Source organism: Plasmodium coatneyi, chromosome 12, assembly GCF_001680005.1.
Source record: "Plasmodium coatneyi strain Hackeri chromosome 12, complete sequence".
NCBI classification, from domain to species: Eukaryota; Apicomplexa; class Aconoidasida; order Haemosporida; family Plasmodiidae; genus Plasmodium; species Plasmodium coatneyi.
In genome coordinates, this window is record NC_033567.1 from 4411867 (window position 1) to 4436079 (window position 24213).

Consider the following 24213-nt stretch of genomic DNA (forward strand, 5'->3'; position numbering starts at 1 on the left):
TTGTCTGATATTTATAATGCTGAAAAGGGAGAGGAAGTGGGAAAGAAAAACTCACGTGCGGGATCTTCTCTGAACATAATTTCCCCCTTTTCGATACGTCAATTTAGTGCGTCTGCTCACATTACAATGTCATGTGTAGCACATGGGTGTGTGTTACTGTAAAAAAGAGGTGTCCTTAACACACAATGGTGACGTACTTCAGTTATTTTACTTCCGATTTAATTTGTTTCCCCCCTTTTCATATTATACACGATACACACCTAATGCTACTGCTAAAGCTTTGCTAATTTTACATAACTGCAAGGGTTACAAGGCCTCCCAGTAAAACGGGCGGAAAATGCCATGCGCACATGCACAACGCTGCGTGCACGAGTCCGGCTTGTGCCACTTCGAGAGGGTCACTTCCTCTGTGCGCTTTTCCCCAAGAGGAGCGATCACCCAAAACCCACGTTGTTTCAAACGGGTTGGCAGGCATAAACACTTGTGCCTATAATTTTCCGCAAAGCACGCTCGGCAGAATAAAAAAAAAAAAAAAAAACAAATGACCAAATGAACAGGATTTAACTTCGTTCAAAATTTTACTTCTCTTCCTTGAGTTTCCCCCCTATTTATTGTTCACTCTGGAAGAGTAAATAAGTGAGATAAGTTCTACTTTCCCCCAAATTAACTTCCACTCCCCTTGTCAAGTGTCGTATTCATAAGGACGTACGTGTGGTACGTACCTCTAAGTACTGAAGGGGAAAAACACGAATGAAAGCAAAAACGTGTTGGTAAATGCAAAAGGTGTCACGTGCGGGGGGACATGCACGTATGCCAATAAGCAAAGGGGCTAAAAACAAACATACAAGTCAAGCATATTTTTCTTTTATATAAGCAAAAATTGTGCTTGCAAGTACAATTACAATTACATATGCCTTTGGAGGAGTACACTTAACAGGCGTGTAGTACTATGACCGTTCGCGAGTGCTATGTGTTTACAATGAAGGCAAAGGAAAAAAATGAAAAAAAGAAAAAATGAAAAAAGAAACAAAAAAAAAAAAAATAAAAAAAAAAAATACAAAACTGCGAAATCGTTCGTCGAAGGAAAAACGATTTATGGGAGAGGGAAAAAAAAATTCACAAGGAAACAGGAGAACAGGCAAACATGCAAACAGGCGAACAATCGAACGAGCAGAGGACCGAACGACCAAACGGCAAGCACGTGACAAGAAAAGCAAAAAAGCGAATTGCCCTTGGCAATAAATTTGCCATAAACGACATATGCACAGGTAAACTTCGTATCCTTTAAAAACAACCCGCTGCGTACTTGCTTGTGTATTTTTTCCAGTACGCACTCGCAAGAGCTTGGAAACAAAAGGCGAAGCGACTATGTAATGTAAGCAAATATTATACCTGCACATATAATAGCCCCCACGTATATAAGCTTAAAAAAGGCGCATACCATTTCTTTGTTGGCAACCACGTGAGCCTAATTATTTGTTCTCAGGATGAATGGGCTTAAGCACAAGTATAGCTTCCGTGTTTCCCACGCCACTCCGCAATGTGGCACCATGCACATGGAAAAGGATGAGGAGGAAAAAAAAAAAGGCGTACACATACATGTACGTACGTACAGGCGTGCGTGTGTTATGTTAAGCATGTTTATACGCGCATAGGCATATGGGCAGCACAAGTTTGTTCTGTTCATAGTGGAGGTATTTTTTCTTATTGTAGTGCATGCGGATAGACGAACATACGCAGATAAATTTATTTGGGGGAGAAAAAAAAAAGAACGATGGTCTTTACTCATGGGTGGCTGTTCATGGAGTAGCGTACCCTCTCTGGGGATGCCTTCACGCAGGAATGTACGTATGTGCCTATAACTGCACCTTGTAAGGGGTACCAAAATGGTGGCAAAACAGTTATGTTCCCTTGACGGAAGGGAAAAAAAAAAAAAAAATTCACACACATGTTAAGAATGGGAAAGTGCTGCATAGAGGGAAAAATTTATTTCGGAGATTTTATCTTGTTTTTTTTTTTTTTTCTTCGCTTGGTCTGTTCATTTAGGGAGGATGTTTCAACATATGTTTTGTATCCCCTCGCGGAAATTATGGCATACTACCTGGACACGTTTCCCAAGAGAGTGGCTATCCGTTAAACTCACAGTGGAAAGGGAAACGATTTTTAAGCATTTAACGACGTAGCGGGGGGTTAAAAAAGGCAAAGAAAAGAAGGCACCCTCATGAGTAATCCTATGCGCGTATGCCAACTAGTTCGCCCTTTCGCTTGGTTGCTGTTTTTTTTTTTTTTTTTTCCAAGCTTGCCTTTTAACCCTGCCACTTTGGGGAGTCTCGCATTAACGCGGAAAAATCAGCGCGCTACCAATATGCAGGACGTTCTCCTGATTTACGCGAATCCTGGGCAACGCTAATCGGTGCTGAGTAAAAGCAAAAATACATACGGACAAATGTGCGTACACAGTGTGTGCAAGCGGTCGGTCGCTCAAGGTTTATCCTCTCCCAACCGTGTCTCCCCCTATTTAGGAAGCCGGTCTTTTCACTTCATTACGAAAGAACAGCGCACTAAGGTGAAGCAGAATGACACACCAAAGTGGCTCTTTCGGACGGCATTTATCTTATACACGGTTCTGTTACATGGTGAGATAACGTCGGGCTCCTTTTTCACGCAGTCATATTTTTTCCGTTTGACGCATTGGTAACTTTTTCCCAAAGGGCGCAAAAATGGAGAACAAGACGTGGGAATATATTTGGTCTACATGTTAAGTGTCCCTTTAGGTAGTTACCTTGAAGCGGTAGAGGGGAAAATTTATGTACTTCGTCTTCTTCGAGCATATTTTTGTTCTATTTCGGTGGGAGGATAATCTAAAATGGGACCCCAAAACTGTTGTGCGTAAAAGATGAGAGCTTCCTCTGGTATGACCCCTTTTTCTTGCCGATGATGCATGTAGAAGGGAAGCTGTGCAGAGATGCGCCCCATCTGAGCAGATGCCAACAGGGGGCTGTAATTTTGGGCGGAAGTTTTGTTGACCAATTTTGTGGGTCATTTGTAATACTGCAGCTGTGCACCAGGTTAGTAGACGTATACACGCTTTTCACGCTGTCGTTTATTCTCCAAGTGGAAAATACCAGCAGGGCCATTTGCAAATAGTTGCGTGCACCTATAGTATGACAAAAAAAAAAAAGGGGATAAAAGATTTATATATTACAACATTTGTTCAACCCCTTTTTTTTTTTTTCTGTGTGTATTCCTTGCGTAGCTGCAACTTCGTGTGCCCCCAAAATACGTAGCCGATTATAAAACAAAAGAATGAAGAACCGAAATTAAAATGATTATCTTGTTGGTAATAACCCACAGGAACGCTAATTGTTCTCCCCAGTCATTGTGGAAATATTGGAAAACGGCATGCACCGGGGAAGATTTGTTCAGGGACAAACCATACAACGATGAGGCATATTTTCGTAAAATTTTTTTTTTTTTTTTTTTTTTTTCATGTGGGACCTTATGATAACTGAAAATCGACAAAGAGTATCATTTTGTAGGATGCGACATGTTGGGTGTTAATTCAATGCGCATATTGTTGTAGATCTGTGTATATATATATATTTTTTTTTTTACATCGCACATTGGGGGTTGCACTGCCCACTTCTCCTTACGCATTGAAATAGAAAGGGGTTCCCCGTTTTCTTGATCAGTGAGGTGATCGTGAATAGACATACACGTAGAGGGGCGAGTGCACCACTGTGTAGGTAGGTGTGCAAAGGTTCACCCTGGAGAGGAGCACATCAGTGCTGCACAGCCGACTTTTGCAAGTGATTAGTGTAGAGGAGGATAATGCAAAACTTGGTGATGTTTTTCCTCTGGGTGGGAATTTGCCTGAGCTGGTCAGTCCAAAGCAGGAAGGAATCCACAAAACTGCTAAACTTCATCGGAAGGAAAAAAAACCCACCTGGAGGGATAAGAAGTAACATCAAGGGGAATGTGAGCACAAACGGGACAGTCCTACTTGGAAAGGAAGACAATACATTAACAATAAATGAAGGGAATTACAAAAATGAACTGAAAAAGGTTAAAGTAAAGAGGAACATAAGTGAAGCGCTACATATGGCTACATACGAGGAAATGAAAAGAGACAAAAGTGTGTACGTATTGGGTGAAGATGTAGGCTTATATGGAGGATCATACAAGGTAACAAAAAACTTGGCTCACTTTTTTGGATTCGCTAGAGTGCTAGACACCCCAATATGTGAAAATTCGTTCATGGGGTTAGGCATTGGATCGAGCATAAATGGATTGAGACCCATAGTGGAAGGAATGAATTTGTCATTTCTCATTTTAGCCTTTAACCAAATTTCCAACAATGCATGCATGATGCGATATATGTGTGACGGGCAGTTTAACATTCCTATTGTGATTAGAGGGCCAGGAGGGGTAGGAAAACAGTTGGGACCAGAACATTCACAGAGAATTGAATCCTATTTGATGAGTGTACCAGGGATAAAAATTGTGTCTTGCTCTACTCCATTCAATGCTAGAGGGTTACTAAAATCGGCCATACGAGACAATAACCCTGTTTTGTTCCTGGAACATGTGTTACTATATAATGTCGAGGAGGAAATACCACTCCTACCATACACCTTACCGATAGATAGGGCTGAAGTAGTCAGAAGAGGAAACCATCTCACCATTTTATGTTACGGAATTACTAGGCATATCGCGCTAGAAGCTGCAAAAGAGCTAGCTAATATTAACATCCAGGTTGAGGTAATCGATTTGATCTCATTAAAACCTTTCGACTTGGAAACAATTGGGAATTCTTTAAAGAAGACAAGGAAGTGTTTAATTCTGGATGAGTCAGCTGGGTTTGGGGGCATTGGTGCTGAGTTGTACACCCAGGTGGTTGAGAATTTTTCCTCCTTTTTGGAGAAGCGGCCTGTCCGTTTGTGCACAAAAGACGTGCCCATAGCGTACGCGAGCAGATTTGAAGACGCCTGCATCGTCAAGAAGGAGGACGTGGTGTATATGGCCACCTACATGCACTCACAGAGCGGGTAGTGTGCGTACCGGCGTACCGGCGTACCGACTGATAAAAGCAGAGTCCCGCGAGAACAGTGCCTTTTTATATATGCATGCACGCGTCCATGTGTGCATGTTCCCAAATCGGCAGTCATTTTTAACCCAATAAGAAAACCCGTTTGACACAAAAAAAGGCAGAATAACCAATTGAACAGAAAAAAAAAATTAAACAAAAACCTGTTGATGTTTCATAAGGGGAAAATTTCATTTGCCTTTCCCCTGATAAGCGGGGAAAAAATGAAACCTTAAAAAAGCTTAAGCGTGTGCGGGGAGCAAATACACACACGGCAGTATATACATATATATATACATATATGTACATATATGTACATTTATATATATAAAGCGAGGTTAATACTTAAAAACAAATCGAGGAACAAAAACAAGGTGTGAAAAATGGGGACAAAATTTTAGGGAAATGTTAAAAATGCAATGTACAGGGGGAAGGGAAAACAGTGCCCACCATTCGTTGTGTCAAATTGAGAAGCGATGTGGCATTTTTTCCCCCCATAAAATTTACAGTAGTTTGCCAAATGGAGGCGGTCAATAGGGAATGGTGTGTATGCCTGCACGCAAGGTGACCTCCTCCTCCCTGAACCATTCAAAAGTAACACATTAACAAATAAACCATTTTGTCGTGCCGTTCTTGTCTTCTATCAAATCAACAGTCGTGCATTTCGCTTCCTCCCCGTGGTTAGCACAATCCAACGCAAATTTTTGCAAACACTTTTTTACGACGCCATTGCGGTATGCGTCTTCTCTGTTGGTGGTTCTTCCTTGGTGTGTGTAATCATCATGGCAAGTTTTGAGAAGGAATTTGTTCCTTCGTTGGGCCAACCATGTGCAGGCGTATGTATATGTCTAAACCGTCTCCCTTCTATATAATAACACCTTCATCCGTTTATGTAAGGCTTTTAAGCAGCTCCACGGGGGGACCTCTCCTCCCTATATGCGAAAAGAGCGCCCCACAAAATATTCACCGGAAAACAGTTCGCCATAAAAAAGGGTATTTTAAAAAAAAAAGGCTCTTGTGTAAATTCAAAATTGTACGCATATACCTTGGGGCAATATCCTCAATAGTATGTTCTTCGAATATTCTACTCCTAACCGTTCTGTTTACGCCAACAGTTCGCTGCTTATATACCTCCTCAGAGGTACCTCTTCCTGTGGTGCATAACGAGGGGCCATCCCACGACCATTCTAGAGAGGTAATTCTGGTTGTTGTTCTCCCACGGGTTTAAAATAAAAATGGGATAGTGTGCGCTTTTGAAAGTCCACTGCTTGTCGGTCACCATGTCCAGCATATCTTCGCTCGTCTTGGCCACGTAGAGGGGCATAATATTAAAGGTCAAATTGTCATACAGGAGGGAGAAGTATAAGACGTTCCCCCTGTACCTAAAAACGTACAACACGCAGCACCACATAATCAACTCGAAGGCGTACTCAATCAGGATAACAGTCCCCGTTAAAAAATTAAACATGGCTTTTAGCAAATGCAGTAAAATCTCCAAAGTAAAAAAGCTAACAATGATCAGTAGGTACATTTTATACATGCTCAATTTAATTTTGAGTGACTCTTCCCAGGAATCCATCATCCGCACACTTCTGACAAAGGACAGTCTCAACTTTAAAAAGTTCTGAATCGATAGGATGTTTATAACAAGTACAAAAAGCAAACTCATATTTATAAAGATCAGTATGGGCGTATCATTAATTACGTTTAGCTGGTTAAAGGAGGTTAGAATGTATATGCTGCTGATAATTAGGGTTAGAGAGAGGTTATCCCTTTTGCTAAATTGCCCTCTTGTTATCATGTACCCTTTACTTATAAGAATGAGGTTCCCATAAAAGATGGTGTTGAACATGGTGTTTAGGGCCATGTAGGACAAAATGGTATACTCCACATAGCGGCTATTATTGCGGGGGTACTGAATCATACAGAAAAGTAGCAACATAATATAGGATGCCAGTCGAATTATGGACGGTGACAACATCAGTCTATATAACGGGTTCAGCATCTGTCTCCACACATTCTGGACATATATAATGTAGACCACATTTAGTAATAACCAGGCCGGTATGAAGAACAAAATCAATGCCCATTTTATGGTGTTAAATTTGTTACAGTCATTGTGATAAACTTCCGGGGGTGGCATGTGGTCAATGTATACAGAGAAGTTATTCCCTTCCTTCATGTATTTCTTCATATTTTTTATTATGGCCTTCTCCGTATCTGTCATATTTTCTCTGTTTCTTTTATTGTTGGTGAGAGGACTGCCATAAAAATCTGACTTATCGCTCACCTCTAAGATGTAGTTCTGGTTGTTGTAGTTGATCAGGTAGTAGTGGTACCCCCCATCCGACCCTGCGTATGTGCTCACTATGTACTCTGCACTGTTGGTGTTGTTAGTGAACTTTTTGGAGGTGTTTCCATGGCTGCTGTTACTGGAGTTGTTCACGTTACTCATGTTGGTGGCGTCGTTTGATCCGCTTCTGCGTGGCTCCGCCGTATGGACGTGCAGGCCCTGCGTAGAGTCATCTTCTTTTCCCGTGGTGCCCGCCAGATTAGCCCCTTTGCCGCTTAACTTCCCACTCTGGAACAGACCACTGTACACTTGAAACGCGCGAAATAGACAGCGGGTAAAAGAGTGGAAGCCTTTCATGTGAGCCAAATGGGCATACAACCGCAAGAAATGGTTCTCCCCCCATTTGGTCGCTACACTTCCGTGTGAATGACCCATTTTGTGGTGATCCTCCTCACTCCATTTTTTTACCCCTCTTGGCAATTGTGATTGTCCCTCCTGCCTGCACTTGTGGTGTTCATTTATGAGGAACTTCCTCTCTACCGGGTTCATCACATGCAGCATTTTCGTCCGCTCACTCACATCACCATCAGGGTGCACCACCACTTTGCATGTTCTTAAAAAGAGATTCTCTAAATATTCCATACAGTTGTCTCCATAGTTATAGTAGCAAATGTCCTCCTTCCGATGCAGCTTATCCCAGTTGGGGGATATATATCCATCGTTCTGTTCGTATTGTTCGTACTGTTTGTACTGTTTGGAGTGATTGCCCTCATCAGGGGTTTCCATAAAACTTCGCGTGTGTATAGGCACCTTCAGGGGGACATAATACTCCGTGAAGTTTAGCAGCTGAGCCGTTTCTCGCTCGACCACGTAGGAGACAACCAGATAGGAGGTTTCTTTTTTTAAATGATCCAGGATTATAAGGGCCTTTTTGTTAATAAAGCGTATGGGTTCTTTGTGGCTATATTTTTTCTGCCCACTTTTTTCACTCGCGCTGCTTTTCCCGTAATGGTGTTCCAAAAAGGGGGTGAAGCGGCTCTTTGCCTTCCCCTCGGGGTGGCCAGGATATCCCCCATTTTCTCCCACCTTCACCAATCCATTGGAATGATATTTGTACTGAATGTATTTCTTTAAAATGTTTGCGAAGGCGAAGTTGCGCAGCACCTTCTTCTTTATGCTGTAGACGTAATTTATTTCTGCAGGGATGTGGACATCATTCTTATGCTCATCTTGTTCTAGGTTAGAATTATTTCCTGTTTTATAACTATTTGCCGTCCCATCGGACTTTTTTTCCTTCCCTCTTTTTTTGTGCTTCTTCTTCTTTTTTCTGTTGACGCCTTTGGACTGATTTAATATATCGTATCGATGTTCACGGGAGGAGTGGTACAACACCATCTGTTCAAATGCTTCAATGTTTTCTCTTCTTTGGGTGGGAATCCCTTCTGTGCAGTCCGAAAAATATGTTTCCGATTTGTTAATAACATTACGGGATCTTGTGTGCAACTTCTTCGTGAGGAGTCCTTTCAAAAATGGGTAAATCTCGTATTCGTAAATTTCTTGGATCAGGTTCTGGTGGCTATCTTGGCACAGTTGGTTAGAGGGGGTAGGTTCGACCTCTGTGCTGTTCTTACTGGACGCATCGCTACTGTTGCTGAGTTGCCTGTCCAGCTTCCACTGATCAGAGTGGTCTTTACACGTGAGAATTCGTTTTCCACCAAATAGGTAAGCATCGGGGAAACCAAAATGGGTTTTTTCAAATCCATTCCCAAAGTTGACACGATCGGGGAGGCACCAACTGAACATCTGACTCAGGCGCTCATAAATTTTTAACCCCATTGCAGCACATCTGTTCTGGAACAGTTCGCCCGGGATTTCTTCCCCATCGGTACGGATACAATTTTTACGACTCCCCTCTGGATAATCCTCTACGTAATTGTTTACGCCGTTCTTTTCATAATTATTTTCACAATCCTGATCGTAATTTGCACCGTCACTGACTTCGCAATTTTTATAAAAGTCTATTTTATCGGACTGGAATAGCACTTTTCTGCTTCTCTTCCCTTCCTTCTGCGTGTCGCCCAACTCGGAGGGGGAGTCATCACTTCTGATGTCCACATACTCGTAAAAGAGATGAAAATCGGGGAAAGCCTGAATGTATTTATTTTCGGAAACCCCAAATGGAAAGGCATCACAGGGGAGGAGGTAAAACGAGGAGTTGTTAAAAAGGACAGATATTGCGAACAGACAGGTGGACACGTAGAAAGGCACGAACGCTTTCATTTTATTTGCTCGTCCACCGTGTCGGTCTTATATTTTTGAAGAGATCTTCTGGTGGGGGCACACATAGGGGGGATGCATCCCTCCTCTCTGGGCGTATGCTTCGGTTTACGTTGCCCAGGTTGTGCGACCCAGTTTGCGTCTTTCCCTCGTATCCTTTCTTCACTTCTTCAACCCTTCTTTTTCTTTTTTTACATTTTTTCAAAAAACGGGGTACGCAGGTTCGAAGCGTCCATTTGAGACAGATCACCGAATTGTCTGCTTACAAACGAACAATTGAACGACAAAAAAAAAAAAAAAAAAAAAAAAAAAAAAGGAGCGATAGCCGTACCATACACTTAAAGAGACAAACACGCACGTAGACAAATGAAAAAAAAAAAAAAGGAAGAAATATATTTTTCCCCCTTGATGAATTTAAAAAAACTGCAGAGTGGACAATGCGTAGGAATAATCCTACTATTGGGCTGATAATGTACATGCCTTATGTGAACGGCAAAATATGAGCATATTTTACGGGAAAAAAAAAAAAAATTAAAATAAAAAAAAATTACAAGGGGAAAAGAAAGCGCTTAATAAGCATACAAAAATAACAAATCTGAGAACAGCAAAAAGGGTTAAAGAAAAAAAGCTCTATGCATTTTCTGCAACAGAAGCTTTGTACAAAAACAACGGGATGAATATTTTCCCACTTACACAAATGTCACTTTGATAAGGCCTGGCATAAACACAAAATTGGTCAGTGTCCAGCTGCATTAAATGCGCAGGATGGGGGAGGGAGTGGACAAGGGAAAAAAAAAAAAAAAAAAAAATATATGTGTCAATTCATTAAGCTGCCCCTTTACAAAAAGGAGAAAAGTGTGTTACACACCTGTATTGCGAGATATGTACATGTTTACGATAAATTGTTCCGCGAGAATGTTTACAAAAATGGCATAAAAGGTACAAATCGGAAGAACAAGCGGTCAAATAAACAAATGAGCTGGCATCCATGCAACTACGCGGCAAAGAAGCCATGTGCAATGCAACCCATTTAACGATATGACACTGTGGCAATGCGTCCACGTAATCAAATGATCAAATGAATAGAAACAAAACGGAAGGAACAATTCCCTACATTGTAAAGGGAACAACGCAAAAAGAGGCTTAAAAAAAAAAAAAAAAAAAAAAAAACAACCACAATTTTGCAGTAATATCAAACACAACCCTTTCGTAAACGCGCAATTTTTAAATTGTAAAAAGGGACATTCTGGTTCAAATGAAATATACAAAAAATAAAAAAAACAAAAACAATGGAAAGATTGAATTGAGCAAAAGAAAGAAAAATATATATATATTAATCTCTTCAATGTCGTTATTTAAAAAATAAGAAAATGGCACAGATTAAAACTAAACAGTTGTTCACAAAAAAAAAAAAAAAAACACCGACGGGTGGCAGCGAATCGAGGCAAATTTGAAAAAACGAAAAGGGGAAGAAAAAAAAAAAAATCGAAAAGTCGCAAAAAAGAAAAAGAAAAAAACAAAAAAACGAAAGCGGAAAAAACGAAGCAAAAAATGCGAAAAAACAAAATATACACGAACTCTACCCAAACATCGCAAAACCAGCAGGGTTACAATTTTTTGCACAGATGCGCAGAGTACGTGCACATATATATATATGTATATAAGAACATTCCAATATGCGGATGAACACGGCTATACCGCCCTACATGTACGGGGCGCGTTTGAAGGGGGCCTAAAGGGAAGCACAAAAAAGGTGCTGTTGCTTTGGCTAGGAGCCTAGGCATATAGCCGGCCATTCGTACAAGCATATAATGATACGTACACGGCATGTGGGCAATAATGCGTTCATATTATATATGCACTTATGTAGGTATTCTGCTAAGCTACTGTCCCCATACGCACGAATACTTTGTCGCTCCTACGTATGTAATATTGCTCTCTGTGGAGGCCTCTAAAACTGTTCCCCCCTTAAAGAACGACCGCTGTGTTAAGTCCTTCCCCGTTATACCAGCACAATGATATTTGTATGAGTACGCATTTGATTCAAAGTTGGCCCCGTTTTGTGCCCACCCTCCATGAGCAAGCGTGGCCGATCCTGAAGGTTTTTTCCTCATGGAGGGTGAGTGCAAAACAAGCAGGGATACGCACTGCGTCATGGGTGCATGTACACTCGTTTCGCCGTTCCTCGCATACTATAACACGGTTTGTACCCCCTTAATCTACCATATTTCCCGGGCAAATGCTCTCATGCAAGAAATGCATGCAACGCGGGGCGGAAAATCGACCAAGTGGTGCGAACATATTAAAAAATTAAAAATTAAACAGTTAAGGGGTTAAAAGGTTAAATGGTTAAAGGTTAAAATGCTAAAAAAAGAAAACTCAACCAAAGAAAGCAGGATAATATTTTAAAGTTTCTTAACAAAGCAACACTTTAAAGAACTCACAAAAACGCCGCACGTGCACTTTTTATACTCTGGTGTACGCTCTACAAAGGAAAAAAGCCAACATTTTCGCATGAACAGCAGAAAAAGGCATACGCATCTTTTCCACGCGTGAATATATTCCTAAAGGTACAGGAATAATTGTAGAGGAAATTTTCCGCTTCAAGCCGCACAAAAGAACAACGCGCGCCTTGACGAGTCTGCAATTTTTCAATGCATCTTTTAAAATTATCGCCACAAATAAAAAACACCTATTGGAATATCCCGAAAAAGAATTTCCGAACAGGCGTAACGCAATTTGGAGAGAGAAAAAAAAATCGCATTTTGCATTTGCATACATTTTGTAAAAGTACCAGTGGTGATATAAACCCTTTATTTTTCGAAAACCAAAAGTTTAGTAGCATTAATAACAGAAAGGAGATTAGGAAAATGGCGACCCTAGTACCGCAGGTAGTGTCCCTGGACCCAACGACCATCCCTATAGATTATCACACCCCCATAGATGACCTAAACATAGAGGTAAAGGATATCAATAAGGAAACATGCCACGCGGATGAGGGCCTGATCGTATTCCTCCTGAACAGTGCTCCAAAGGATAGCAGCAAGAGTGGTAAAGGCGAAAGTAGCGGACCCATCAAAATAAACACCCATGTGAACGATAAAACCATTAATGAATTTTTAAAAGAAGGAAATATGGAAAACTTCACAGGAAAGATAGGAACGAGTAAAAGCTTCTACGTTGCCAATGATAAGAAGAAGTATATCAGCCTTGCGTACGTCGGATGTGGTGCTGCGCATGAAGAAACGGAATTGGAAATTAGGAAAATAGCAAACGCACTAGCGATCATGTTGCATGAACACAAGAATAAAAAGGTTTCCATCGTATTTGAGATAAAATTAGAAGAAAATTTGTTTAGATTTTTCTTGGAGCATTTATTTTACGAATACGTGACGGATGAGAGATTCAAGTCTGCAGACAAGAGTACCAACATGGATTATATTAAAAGTTTATCCTTGTACATGGCAAATGCTGATATTTATAAGGGACAGATAGACAAAGCACGTGTGTATTTTTATGGTACTTACTACGCAGCACAGTTGATCGCAGCTCCATCGAACTATTGTAATCCAGTTTCCTTATCCAATGCAGCTGTGGAGTTAGCCCAGAAGGTAAACCTGGACTGCAAAATTTTAGATGTCAAACAATTAGAGGAACTTAAAATGGGTGCCTACCTATCAGTCGGAAAGGGAAGTATGTATCCAAATAAGTTTATCCATCTAACGTATAAGGGTGCCCATAAAGGAGATAAACAAAATAAGGTAAAAAAAATTGCACTGATAGGAAAAGGAATAACCTTCGATTCAGGAGGATATAATTTAAAAGCTGCTCCAGGATCCATGATAGATTTGATGAAGTTTGACATGAGTGGTTGTGCAGCTGTGTTAGGATGTGCCTACTGTATAGGTACCATCAAACCAGACAATGTAGAGGTTCACTTCCTAAGTGCAGTATGTGAAAATATGGTTTCTAAAAATTCCTATCGCCCTGGTGATATCATCACAGCTTCCAATGGAAAAACTATAGAAGTAGGAAACACCGATGCAGAGGGAAGACTAACCTTAGCTGATGCTTTAGTGTATGCAGAAAAGTTAGGCGTGGATTACATAGTCGATATTGCCACCTTGACTGGAGCCATGTTGTACTCTCTAGGAACCAGTTATGCTGGTGTTTTTGGAAACAACGACCAGTTAATAAATAAAATTTTACATTCTTCCAAAACGTCTAATGAACCTGCCTGGTGGTTACCCATCATTAATGAATACAGATCCTCCCTAAATTCTAAGTATGCTGACCTGAATAATATTTCTTCTAGTGTGAAAGCTTCCTCCGTTGTGGCTTCCCTATTTCTGAAGGAATTTATCGAGAATACGCCCTGGGCACATATAGATATTGCGGGAGTGTCATGGAACTTCAAGGCGAGAAAACCCAAGGGTTTCGGTGTCCGCTTGTTAACTGAGTTCGTCCTCAATGATGCCGTGTAAGGGGTAAAGCCATGTGGCACCTTAGCAGATTGACCCACATTCTGCATCCGTTCACCCATTACATACAAACTCCTGAGGATAATTTACCACGCACGTGTAAGGATTCCTTCCTATTCGCTTCTTCGCGCAAAGTGCCCACCCATCTGTTCATACCCATTGTAGAGCACGAGTTAGCCATTTCGCGCATGTACATTTCTGCCTATATAAGTATCCATTTTTTCCAACTAGCTTGTGATTTTCCATTCACTTCGTACGACATGTCTTGTTTGTTTCGAGTTGTACGTGTTGCATTTTTTTTTTTTTTGCCAGCCCCCGTGATGCGCGTGTGCGTGCTAGTACTTTTTACTTACCCAATTGAGCAAACCAAATATTAGCAACTTCTCTCCAAACGATTTTTACGCCGATAGTGGTTCAACAGGATATTGAAATTGGTGAAGTTTGTGTGGAGTTAGGGCTTCTTCAATGAACTGATGTGAGTCATGCACAATAGCATCTGCTCACTTTTTTTGTGTGTGCACTTACTGGTGTGTTGTACTGGTAAGGGAGGGCATTACTTGGGGTATAAAGAACTGTCCGAATGGAAAACATTTTTATCGAATGAGTTTCCACTGCTGCGTAGACGGGTCACCCTTTCGTGTGTCTCCCCCCCTTTTTTTACAGCAAGCAGGTAGGCAGTTTGTTCGTCCGTTTCGGCCATTCCACACGGGGAAATCCCCTAGCAGTCACGTACCAAAATGTTGCGATTATGCTTTGGCTCATTTTAACCAACTAGACGTTAACATTTTGGCTGCACAAAAGGGGGGTAAAATAAAATAAAATATTTTTGAAGTTATAAGCCCTTCTAGGGGTGTACGTACAGAAAAGTGCACACCACACAAAAGTACTTGCACACGTATGTTGTGAAGTAAAGTGTGCACTACTGCTGGTTCGGAGGGAAATGTAGGAAGCACTCAAATTGCACGTTACTTCTGCAGAAGGAAGAGAAAATAACAACCCAGGGGTTGTAAAAAGGGATAATAAAGTTACACACATTTGAGGGTGCCATCCGAAGGGGACATGTGTCCATATGGAGAATTATTTATTTCTATTTTGAAAATTTTTTTTTTCCGTTTTTCCTAACTGCTGCTTAACGATTAGAAAATGTGAATACCTGCATACGGTGGAGAAGAGACATCAAAAAAAAAAAAAATTTACTCTGCATGTTCACCGTTGGGGGCAAGGGGGGCACGAGAGGGAATGCCTTCCTCATTGCACGTCTTTACAAAAAGTAAAAAAAAATGAACCACATCGATGTGTGCAAAAAGTACCGTCTTAGAAAGACCGATCTGTGTGGAGGATATTCCATATCACCATGGAGAGTAGACACAAATGGTGAAAAAAACTGCACCGAACGAAGAAGGACGAACCATCAACGGGATGGAAGCAGAAGTGGTTTAGCGTCCAAACAAAAAGGATTAGATGGACAGAAAAAAAAAAACTCCTTTCCCCCAGTCGGCACAATTCTTAATAGATCTATGCTGGACAAAGGAATTGAAACAATTTGGAATTTTCTAAAAAGGGATGAAGACAATTCCGTGGATTTGTTCAACATCGATGTTTATTCATCCTTGACAGAAAGAGGAAAAGAAAAATTTCAAAAAATTATTTTACCTTACCTCTTATACAACGCGCAGAAAGTGGATGGACTAAAAAATATTTTATTCGAAGATGAGGCTAATCCAAGTGGTCACTTCCACTTTAAGAATGCGTGCCAGGTGAAGAGAGTAGCTAACGAGAATGACTTGTGCTTGCTGGCAAAATGGGAAGGGGCAATTAGTTTGGAGATGAAGGAACACCCCCCCGAAATGTTGGTTATATCGAGAAAGGCCTTTTTTAAGATAATACAGAGGGAATGCTTTGCTAAAGATGGAATAAAACGTAAGAATGATGTGCTACTAAGGACGGTCCTACAAATGGGGAAATATAAGGAGGTGTTCTTTTCCAATAATGGGGGGAATGATCTTCTACGGGGAGACATTTCAGAGGGGTACATTACCCTTTCCGATTGGAAGAAGTGGAGCAAGCCGAGCTGCAAAACGGGAGAACCTCCCCTCTTGAGGGAAGACTACCATGTGATGGAAAAGGAAAATGTGCTCAATGATGTCATCCACGAGAGCATAATGCTGTTGTCGAAAAGTAGTGGACTCAGACGTAGCGCAGAAAAGGACCCATCAAAGGGCAAACTTAAGAGGAGAAAATTCACTCAAATGAGGTGCTCCAGAAGGGAAAAGAAATGTGCCGACCCGATGAGAATATTGAAGGCGTTCCTAAAAAAGGACGCCAACGGGGTAGGGAACAACAGAGCGCTAAGCGAACTGCGTGAATGCACCTTTCAGCCGAATGTTCGCAAGTTTGTGGAGGACGAAATGAAACGCATGGCACGAGAAAAAACGCGCGAGAGGGAGAAAAATGGGGAGATGCACATCAAAGCGGGTATCGATCTTTGTGTCGATGCAAAAGCTGAACTGGAGGGTCTGTTCAAACGGGCAGGTGGTCACATAATAAGCGATGTGCACAAACTCCTGTTGGAAGAGTCCTCAACCGAGCAGGCGAATGGAGGGATGGAAAATGAGCACATCGCGAAGTATCTGCAAACGTGCTGTCTGTCCTACGGGGTTGATATGGTAAGGGAAAATAAAATAAAAAAAAAAAAGACAGTATAGAAATGGAGGACGAATGGACATACAGATTAGCGAACCCTTCTTGTGGAGAATATAAGTTACCCCCTTGTTAACACTGTCAAATGGGTATACGCATCTAACGCGCGTCTTCATAATAATTGTGCTCCGCAGAATGTACCTTTTTTCGTGACGCCGTTGAACTGGACCATTTAGGTTAAACATTGTAAAACTGGCCTCTTCCCCATCTCATTTTCCCTTTTCACAGGAAAAAGAGTCAAAACAAAGTACATATAAGCGTCACAATACCACGCGGCAACCAACTCACAGGGAGAGCAGGAATATATGGCGCAGCAGGACACCAAAGAAAAGTAATAATCCTTTCGAAGCAACCATGATGGGTACGCGAAAAACTGCTAATGTTAGAACTCCTAATGGGAAAAGTGCCTGGGCTGATGGACTTCGCGGAGGCTACCTAAGTAATTACTTTAACTTCTCAGTTGTGGAAAAAAAGGGTCCACTGTGCGGGTTGGCTACCTGCAAATCCGATTACAGTAGGGACATACGACTGCATGGCCGAAGGCTAAAAACGAAAGTTGTACCTAATGTGGACTTATCGAATGACATGCTTCCTTCGGCCTTTTCAAATGCAAATTGTCTTGCCGAGGGGTCGCTTTTATCAAGTTGTAATACCAGGGTTGATGATGCCAAGAACAAAATTGACGACGCCAGGACCATCAACGTCAACCGTGGTGGGAAAAAAAAACAACCATCCTGGGGTAGTCAACCTTTTCTTCCATTTCACAACAGTGGATTGGCAAGTGCAAAATGGGAATCTCAAAATGTGAGAGCTGAGATGAGCAATCAGCTGGGCGGAAAAGTAACCGGAGGGTGTTCCTCATTTTCGCCAAATAACCCTCCGAAAGTTATTGCGGTGAAGTGGGAAAAGTCACTGGACGATATAGAGAAGGAGCTGTTGTGCTTGCCCCAGTCGGTCCGCTACGTAGAGATTTGTTAAAAAGGGGGGGTTAGCCACTGCCTTAAACGGCCTCACACCGAAGCGTTTAAAGTGAAGCAGTTAAAATAGCGCACAAATGGCCTCTACACATTTTGACCGAATAACATATAAAAAAAGAAAATCTTTTACAAAAGCAACAAACGAAATTGCGTATGAATTGAATACCACTCAAGTGAAGGTTTAACGAACCCTCTTGGGAGGCTTCACCAAAATGTACTTTTTTTCCTCCCCCCGCGTGTCACCCGATTGGGTACCGCGGAAATTAAAGCATTTCGCCCTTACGCCGGAAAAGCGCACCCAGATCAGCAGGCATAAAAGAACGCCTTCACTGTAAACATGCGTAACTTTTTAAACTTGCAATGACGCATAACGCAGCGCTTAACGCTTCATTCGTACGAAAAATTACTGAACTGGCAACTGGTGTGAACTTGTGATTGGCCCCCCTATATATCACATTTACTGCTAAACAGTGAATGCAATCATTCGCATATGCACAATATGTGATGACTCTTTGCCCGCGGAGAAAAGCAAAAGGGGGTCGGGTTGGTTGTTTCCCCATTATGACAATTAACCTTTTAAGAGAAATGTGCCACACAGAGAAGGCAACATAAAAGCGTATTTAATATCCCACATTTTGTACAATAATAGGTTCAAAAAAGGGCATACGTGCATTTATAAAAAATAACCCCTCCCTATTGTAAAATGTGTGCTTATATGCGTTTAATTTAGCATTCCATTAATACCATAAGCGAAAACATGTTGGCGATAAAATAAATAAAAAAAAAAAAAACCATCACATCCTCTTTAACTATATACTTTTACGCCCTTATAATGCGGATAATTTTATTGCAACCGTCCCACTAAAATGTTAAACCTTCCTTTTATTCGTTTAACTAATAATACAATTGGCCCACATAACTACTCAAAGAACTTCCTCCAAAATAACAATACATCACATCGTGATCGTTTTGCCAAATTAATTAACCCCTTTTTTGCAGCGAAAAAAAGCTGAAAAAATAAGATCCGTTAAAAAAAGATATGTAAAAAGTTGATTAGTTATAATTGTAACGCGCCTGAAAGGCCCGACAAAAATTTGTGGTATAACGCATTTATTGTACCTACTACACGGCAATCTTTAGTAAAAGGCGAAAGATTGATACGTTATGTAGTAAGTACATACACCAAACTGTTAAATACTAGTATTTGCTGGCACTATGTAAGTTTTTCAATACTGAAAGTGTACCTCTCGCATTTCGTAAATCATCAGTTTTTTTTTTTTCGTCAAAATGGAAAGAAAAAGAAAAAGCACCCCCTTTATTTTAAGAATAATATGCCTTAAGAACATTCGTCCTTGTAAGTATCTATTATGATAAATTTTTTCCCGAAAAACTGTGTTTTTCCATAAAATTGCGTTTTTCCTCAGAACTGTGATTTTTTTTAAGCAGAGCCTTTTTTCCAAAGTTGCTAGCCAGAAGTGGGGAGTGCAAAGGGGGGTATGAATTGACATTGTGCGCCCTTCGCGCTGATGCTGTTTAGGGCTAAAAACGGAAGAAAAAAAAAATGCCCATAAGGATAGGAAATGCATTACACCTCCCTTTACGATAAAAAGCAAATAAGCGCAAAGGGATGTTACTAATTCGTGTAATCGAAAAAAAAAGAAAACTTCAAATATGTAGTACCTTTTCAATGTCGAACATACGAAATGGAGTGTGGTATGAAAATAACTAACATATGAACTACCTACTTTTGTGTGCTAAAAAATGGAGACACTTCAATTATCCCACTCAGTTTTCCATTTGGCCTATCCGAGCGGTTCAACTTTACATATGCAAGGAGAACTCTTCTGTGCGGGTCTTTCTTGTTACCTCTGCGTGTATTAGTGTTCTTCCTCACCCATCCTATAGCATAACAACCATAGCAACCATAACAGCGTGTTTGTTGCGATTTCTCTACAGTCCCAATAGGGACACATCAATTAGTGAAGGCCGCCCACTTCTACACCTTTTTGCCGATATCACTAGGCAGCTTTTTCTTAAAGAAAACGTGGACAATTTCGTCGAGTTGCATTAGACCGGCATAATAAATGGTAGTGCGATGCGATGAGATGCAAAGTGAAGAATAACAAATTGTGTCTGTTGCTACGCGTAGTTTCTAGTGGCACATGCAGTTGTATAAACATACACGTGAAAACGTGCGCAATGCATGTGCGTATACGCGTGCGAATGTGTATATGAATTTTTATTCGTTTGTTCATCCATGTAGGGAAGCCCATATGCAATATACACATAAGGTGATACATTTTAAAAGGACTCCAAAAAAAAAAAAAAAAAAAATCTTCCAAACTGTTCGCTCATTTCGCTAATTTACAGTGTTTAAAAAATGCATTATTAAAACGTATATGAAAGGTGAATTACAAATGATGCAAAATCTAGCGCGCCGATGTGCAGTTACATATATGTATACGCCTGCGCATGCCATATTTTAAATGTTGCGGCTGCGACAGAGGCCCATAAAAAATACGCTACATAAGCATGCACACATATTGTGCACACAGCCACATCTGCACAAGGCTATAACCACAGCAGAGAAAACTTCCCATCTTTTTTTTTTTTTTTTTTAAAGAATAAACATTAACCATTTTACATAGGGGGGGAAGAAATATATGATAATTTAGTAATATCTATTGCTTCCCTTTAGGGGAATGTTATTTACATTGTGTGATGAACGACCATAACCATAGTAGGGGTTTCTCCTTGGGTTGTTAGCGGATGTGTAGGATATTTTCTCCAGTTGTGGAGGTACGGGTTGTTCCGACTCCCTTAATATTTTAACTAAATCTCTGGCTAGTCTATATTTATCGGATGTTAAAAAAGTGAAGGAAGCTCCGTGAGCTCCTGCTCGACCTGTTCTACCAATTCTGTGTACATAATCTTCAATTTGGTTCGGAAAATCAAAATTTACGACATATTTTACATCCTTTATATCAAGTCCTCTGGAAGCTACATCCGTTGCAATAAGAATAGGACTCTTTCCTGTTTTGAAATCGTTCAGTACCCACCTTCTCTCATCCTGTTTCTTATCCCCATGTATACATAAGGCAGGCACACCATCTAGTCTCAGCGCCTTGGTGATAAAGTCTGCATTTTTCTTCGTTTCCACAAAGACGATGATTCTGTCGTTGTCGCGGAATATTCTCTGAAGCAGCAACTTCAGGTTGGCTATCTTTTCATGTTCCTAAAATGGAGAAAGGGTGCACGCAGATTAGCATATTGGGGGTCGGACAAATAGGCGAACATAGCGGGGTATAAAATGTTGTGTGTGCGTAGATATACATGGCATGTACATACATGCACATGGGTGTACAATTCTGTGCAAGTGTGTGAACGAGCGCAGGGGCAAAGCCACACAAAAATGGGCACCCAAATAGGCACTCCAATACGCATTTTAATGCGCCTACACGTGAGCGCCTAAACTGCTACGCGCGTCGTCACGCACATAACGCATACTACACACGTGCGCAATCGCATCATAAGGATCATATTTTTGCTTCGCCTTTATTTGCAGTTAAATAAGGGTCCAGCAAGAATATCATAACTAACCTCATTGCAAATTTAAAGTGATAGGACCTCGCATAAAAGGGAGGAAGGGGAAGGGAAAAAAGGAAAAAAAAAAAATGATAACAAATAACATATGCTTCCTTTGTTACCATTTTTTTTTTTTTTTTTTTCCATTCCCCTTCCCCCCTTTTATTTCCCATTTTTCGACAATCTTGCCTCCTTTCTTCTTGAAAATTTTAATACTTATCCACATGTATGTCATATACGGCGCTTACCTACCTTTTCTCATCTTAGTGGTTGCCATTATGTACTCCTCTGGTGGGAGCTGCGCAAACTAATTGCACAAAAGGGGCGCGCTTACTACGGTAGGAGGCCAAAATATGGTCACCCAAAAGAGCAAACACTAAATGGACAAGCGCGCAGCAACAGGGGGGGGTAAACCACTCTTTTCACAAATGGCATACATGCGGACAATTACAAATATTTCGACAAAGAAAGGGCTCGCAAGATTGTCAAAATAATCGAATGAACTTTCCTGTCGATAAGAAAGCTCCTCTTTTGCTTTTATCACTTGTAAATTTGCAATGAACTGCTAATTCTCTCCTTAATAATAGCAATTCCGCCGTATGTGGGCCGTGGCGCGTGCAGAATGGGGGAACAGGCTGGCACGCAATATGCAACAAAAAAATGGAACGAAAAAATGGTACTAAAAAATGGAACGAAAAAAATGGTACTAAAAAATGCAACAAAAAAATGGAGCGGAAAAATGCATTCCGCGTGATGAAGGCACCAACATGGAATACATCACCGCGGTGCACACACGCGGGGGGGAATGCACAAATGAACGTGTTACGCAGAATGATCCTCAAAGGGGTCATCATTCCCCACGCACGTAATAGCGTACACATATATATATAAACAATTTTATGCAGATGCATACCGCGTAAGGACACATCAAATTGCACCAAACAATCACGCACTCGTACACGAGAGGTACATGGCGCGGTTAACCAAACGGAAAGAACAAAAACAAAGGGGGACGTCACTCAAATTTGCAAACACAGGCATAAGCAAATCGTAAAGCGACATTTCCACGTGTATGCACTATTCTGGCGTAACGGGGGAAACGACGAGGGAACAACCCTAACGTCTGCTTCCCCGATTGTCGACTGGTAGAACAAAAAAAACAGCATTGCAAAAAAGATAAGAAATATACCAAAGGATGAAAAGGCACACGCACAAAAAAGCAGTAGCACACTGCATGCAAAAGGGCATATTCTACACTACGCACAACTAGGATGACAAAAAAAGGGGGATGAAATAACGAATGCACAAATTAATTACCTCAATCAGATAAATTTCTTGCTTAATTCTACGGCACGCAGTTAACGTTAGAGAACCAACATTAACATGTATAGGTTGTTGTTTACACAAATCTCTAGCTAAGGATTGTACTTCCTTTGGCCAGGTAGCTGACCACATTAATGTTTGTCTGTCAGGTCTAATTTGGTCAACAATTTTTCGAATTTGTATTTCGAACCCCATATCTAACATTTTGTCGGCTTCGTCCAAAACTAAATAGGTAACTCTCATTAGGTTGGTAACATTCTGTTCCAACAAATCGATTAGACGACCTGGGCATGCAATAAGAATGTGAACGCCTTGTTTGAGGGCATAAATTTGGCCACTCTTTGGCACACCTCCATAAGCACACGTATTCCTTATTTTGGATTCTACAGAGAATTTTACACATTCTTGCCTGATCTGTTCAGCTAACTCTCTCGTGGGAGCCAGCACTAAAACGATGGGGCCATCTCCATATTTTAAACTTGGTTGAGCTAAAATGTGAACAAATGCGGGCAAAATAAAAGCTAATGTTTTTCCACTTCCTGTTTCAGCCTTTCCAATCATATCCTTTCCTGAAAGTGCTATCGGCCAACCTTGTATTTGAATAGGAGTCGGTGTAACAATGTTGTTATTTTTAAGCGATTTTAAAACATAGTCTGGGAAGCCAACTCTGCTAATAGATTCAACTGGATTGGGAACCCCCTCTCCTTCCAAAATGGTAATTCTGTGTTTATCTCGAATTTCCTTCACCTCCTTCGAGGACAAGTTACTTATATCATGGTGCTCTTTGTAGAAGTTCTTCTCAAATGGAACTAACTTAACATTTGTCCAATCTATTTGCATTAGGTTTTTTCCTAGGGTACTTGAGTTGTTACTATGATGACCGGACATACCCGTGCTACCTGAGTAATCTCCGTAACTGGGCCTGTATTGCCCGTAGGCCGCCGCTTGGTAGTTCGCATACGGGTTGGAGTAGTCTGGGTAGTTGCCGTATCGGCTGTAGTTGTTGAAGCCTCTCATTTTTTCTTGGGGGGGGTAGTGGATTGGAAAGCTGATCAGTGGGCTACACTTAACAATTTTGACTGGGTAAGCAGCCTACTTTGATAATTCGGTTATGCGACCTCTCCTTCACGCGCGTATATATCTATACACATACACGAGGAGTGTAGGGACCTGTGTGCAACTGTCTACGCTTGTGCGTTTACAAACTTTTGCTTTGCAAACCTTCCGTTACACACGTTGGAGTTTTACTGAGTCGCCTGCTGCGCCAATTTAACGCGCTTCAACTTTTCTCGTTTTTAGGAGGGTAGCTTAGCAGTTTTTTTACTGCTCTATATATATCGCTTCTCTCAATTTGCACACTATTGCAAATTGTGTTACGCATTCGTGTTCGTATGCATATGTGTTGTGGAACGATCTACTTACACGCACTGCTCCTTGTACAGTAATGTGTCAAGGGTTCGCAATGCTCGCCTTGGAGGGTGGAAAATAACG

The 24213-nt window shown here is 41.0% G+C and overlaps 5 protein-coding genes across 5 annotated transcripts; 3 read left to right on the forward strand and 2 right to left on the reverse strand.

Moving 5' to 3' along the window:
* Positions 1–3831: 3831 nt before the first annotated feature.
* PCOAH_00046550 (Pyruvate dehydrogenase E1 beta subunit) lies at positions 3832–5052 on the forward strand (the record flags this gene model as incomplete). The annotated part of the gene is made up of 1 exon (XM_020061439.1): positions 3832–5052. One exon carries the CDS (start codon positions 3832–3834, stop codon positions 5050–5052), a length of 1221 nt encoding a protein of 406 aa, XP_019916974.1.
* A 1169-nt stretch (positions 5053–6221) lies between these two features.
* On the reverse strand, positions 6222–9659 carry PCOAH_00046560 (Uncharacterized protein; the record flags this gene model as incomplete). Its single annotated transcript, XM_020061440.1, has 1 exon — positions 6222–9659. One exon carries the CDS (start codon positions 9657–9659, stop codon positions 6222–6224), a length of 3438 nt encoding a protein of 1145 aa, XP_019916810.1.
* A 2651-nt stretch (positions 9660–12310) lies between these two features.
* On the forward strand, positions 12311–14140 carry PCOAH_00046570 (Leucine aminopeptidase; the record flags this gene model as incomplete). Its single annotated transcript, XM_020061441.1, has 1 exon — positions 12311–14140. One exon carries the CDS (start codon positions 12311–12313, stop codon positions 14138–14140), a length of 1830 nt encoding a protein of 609 aa, XP_019916508.1.
* A 1277-nt stretch (positions 14141–15417) lies between these two features.
* PCOAH_00046580 (Uncharacterized protein) lies at positions 15418–17815 on the forward strand (the record flags this gene model as incomplete). The annotated part of the gene is made up of 2 exons (XM_020061442.1): positions 15418–16803; positions 17066–17815. The coding sequence occupies 2 exons, from the start codon at positions 15418–15420 to the stop codon at positions 17813–17815; spliced, it is 2136 nt and encodes a 711-aa protein (XP_019917071.1).
* Positions 17816–20485: 2670 nt separating this feature from the next.
* Positions 20486–23739, reverse strand: PCOAH_00046590 (Helicase; the record flags this gene model as incomplete). The annotated part of the gene is made up of 2 exons (XM_020061443.1): positions 20486–21049; positions 22717–23739. The coding sequence occupies 2 exons, from the start codon at positions 23737–23739 to the stop codon at positions 20486–20488; spliced, it is 1587 nt and encodes a 528-aa protein (XP_019916789.1).
* Between the last annotated feature and the right edge of the window lie 474 nt (positions 23740–24213).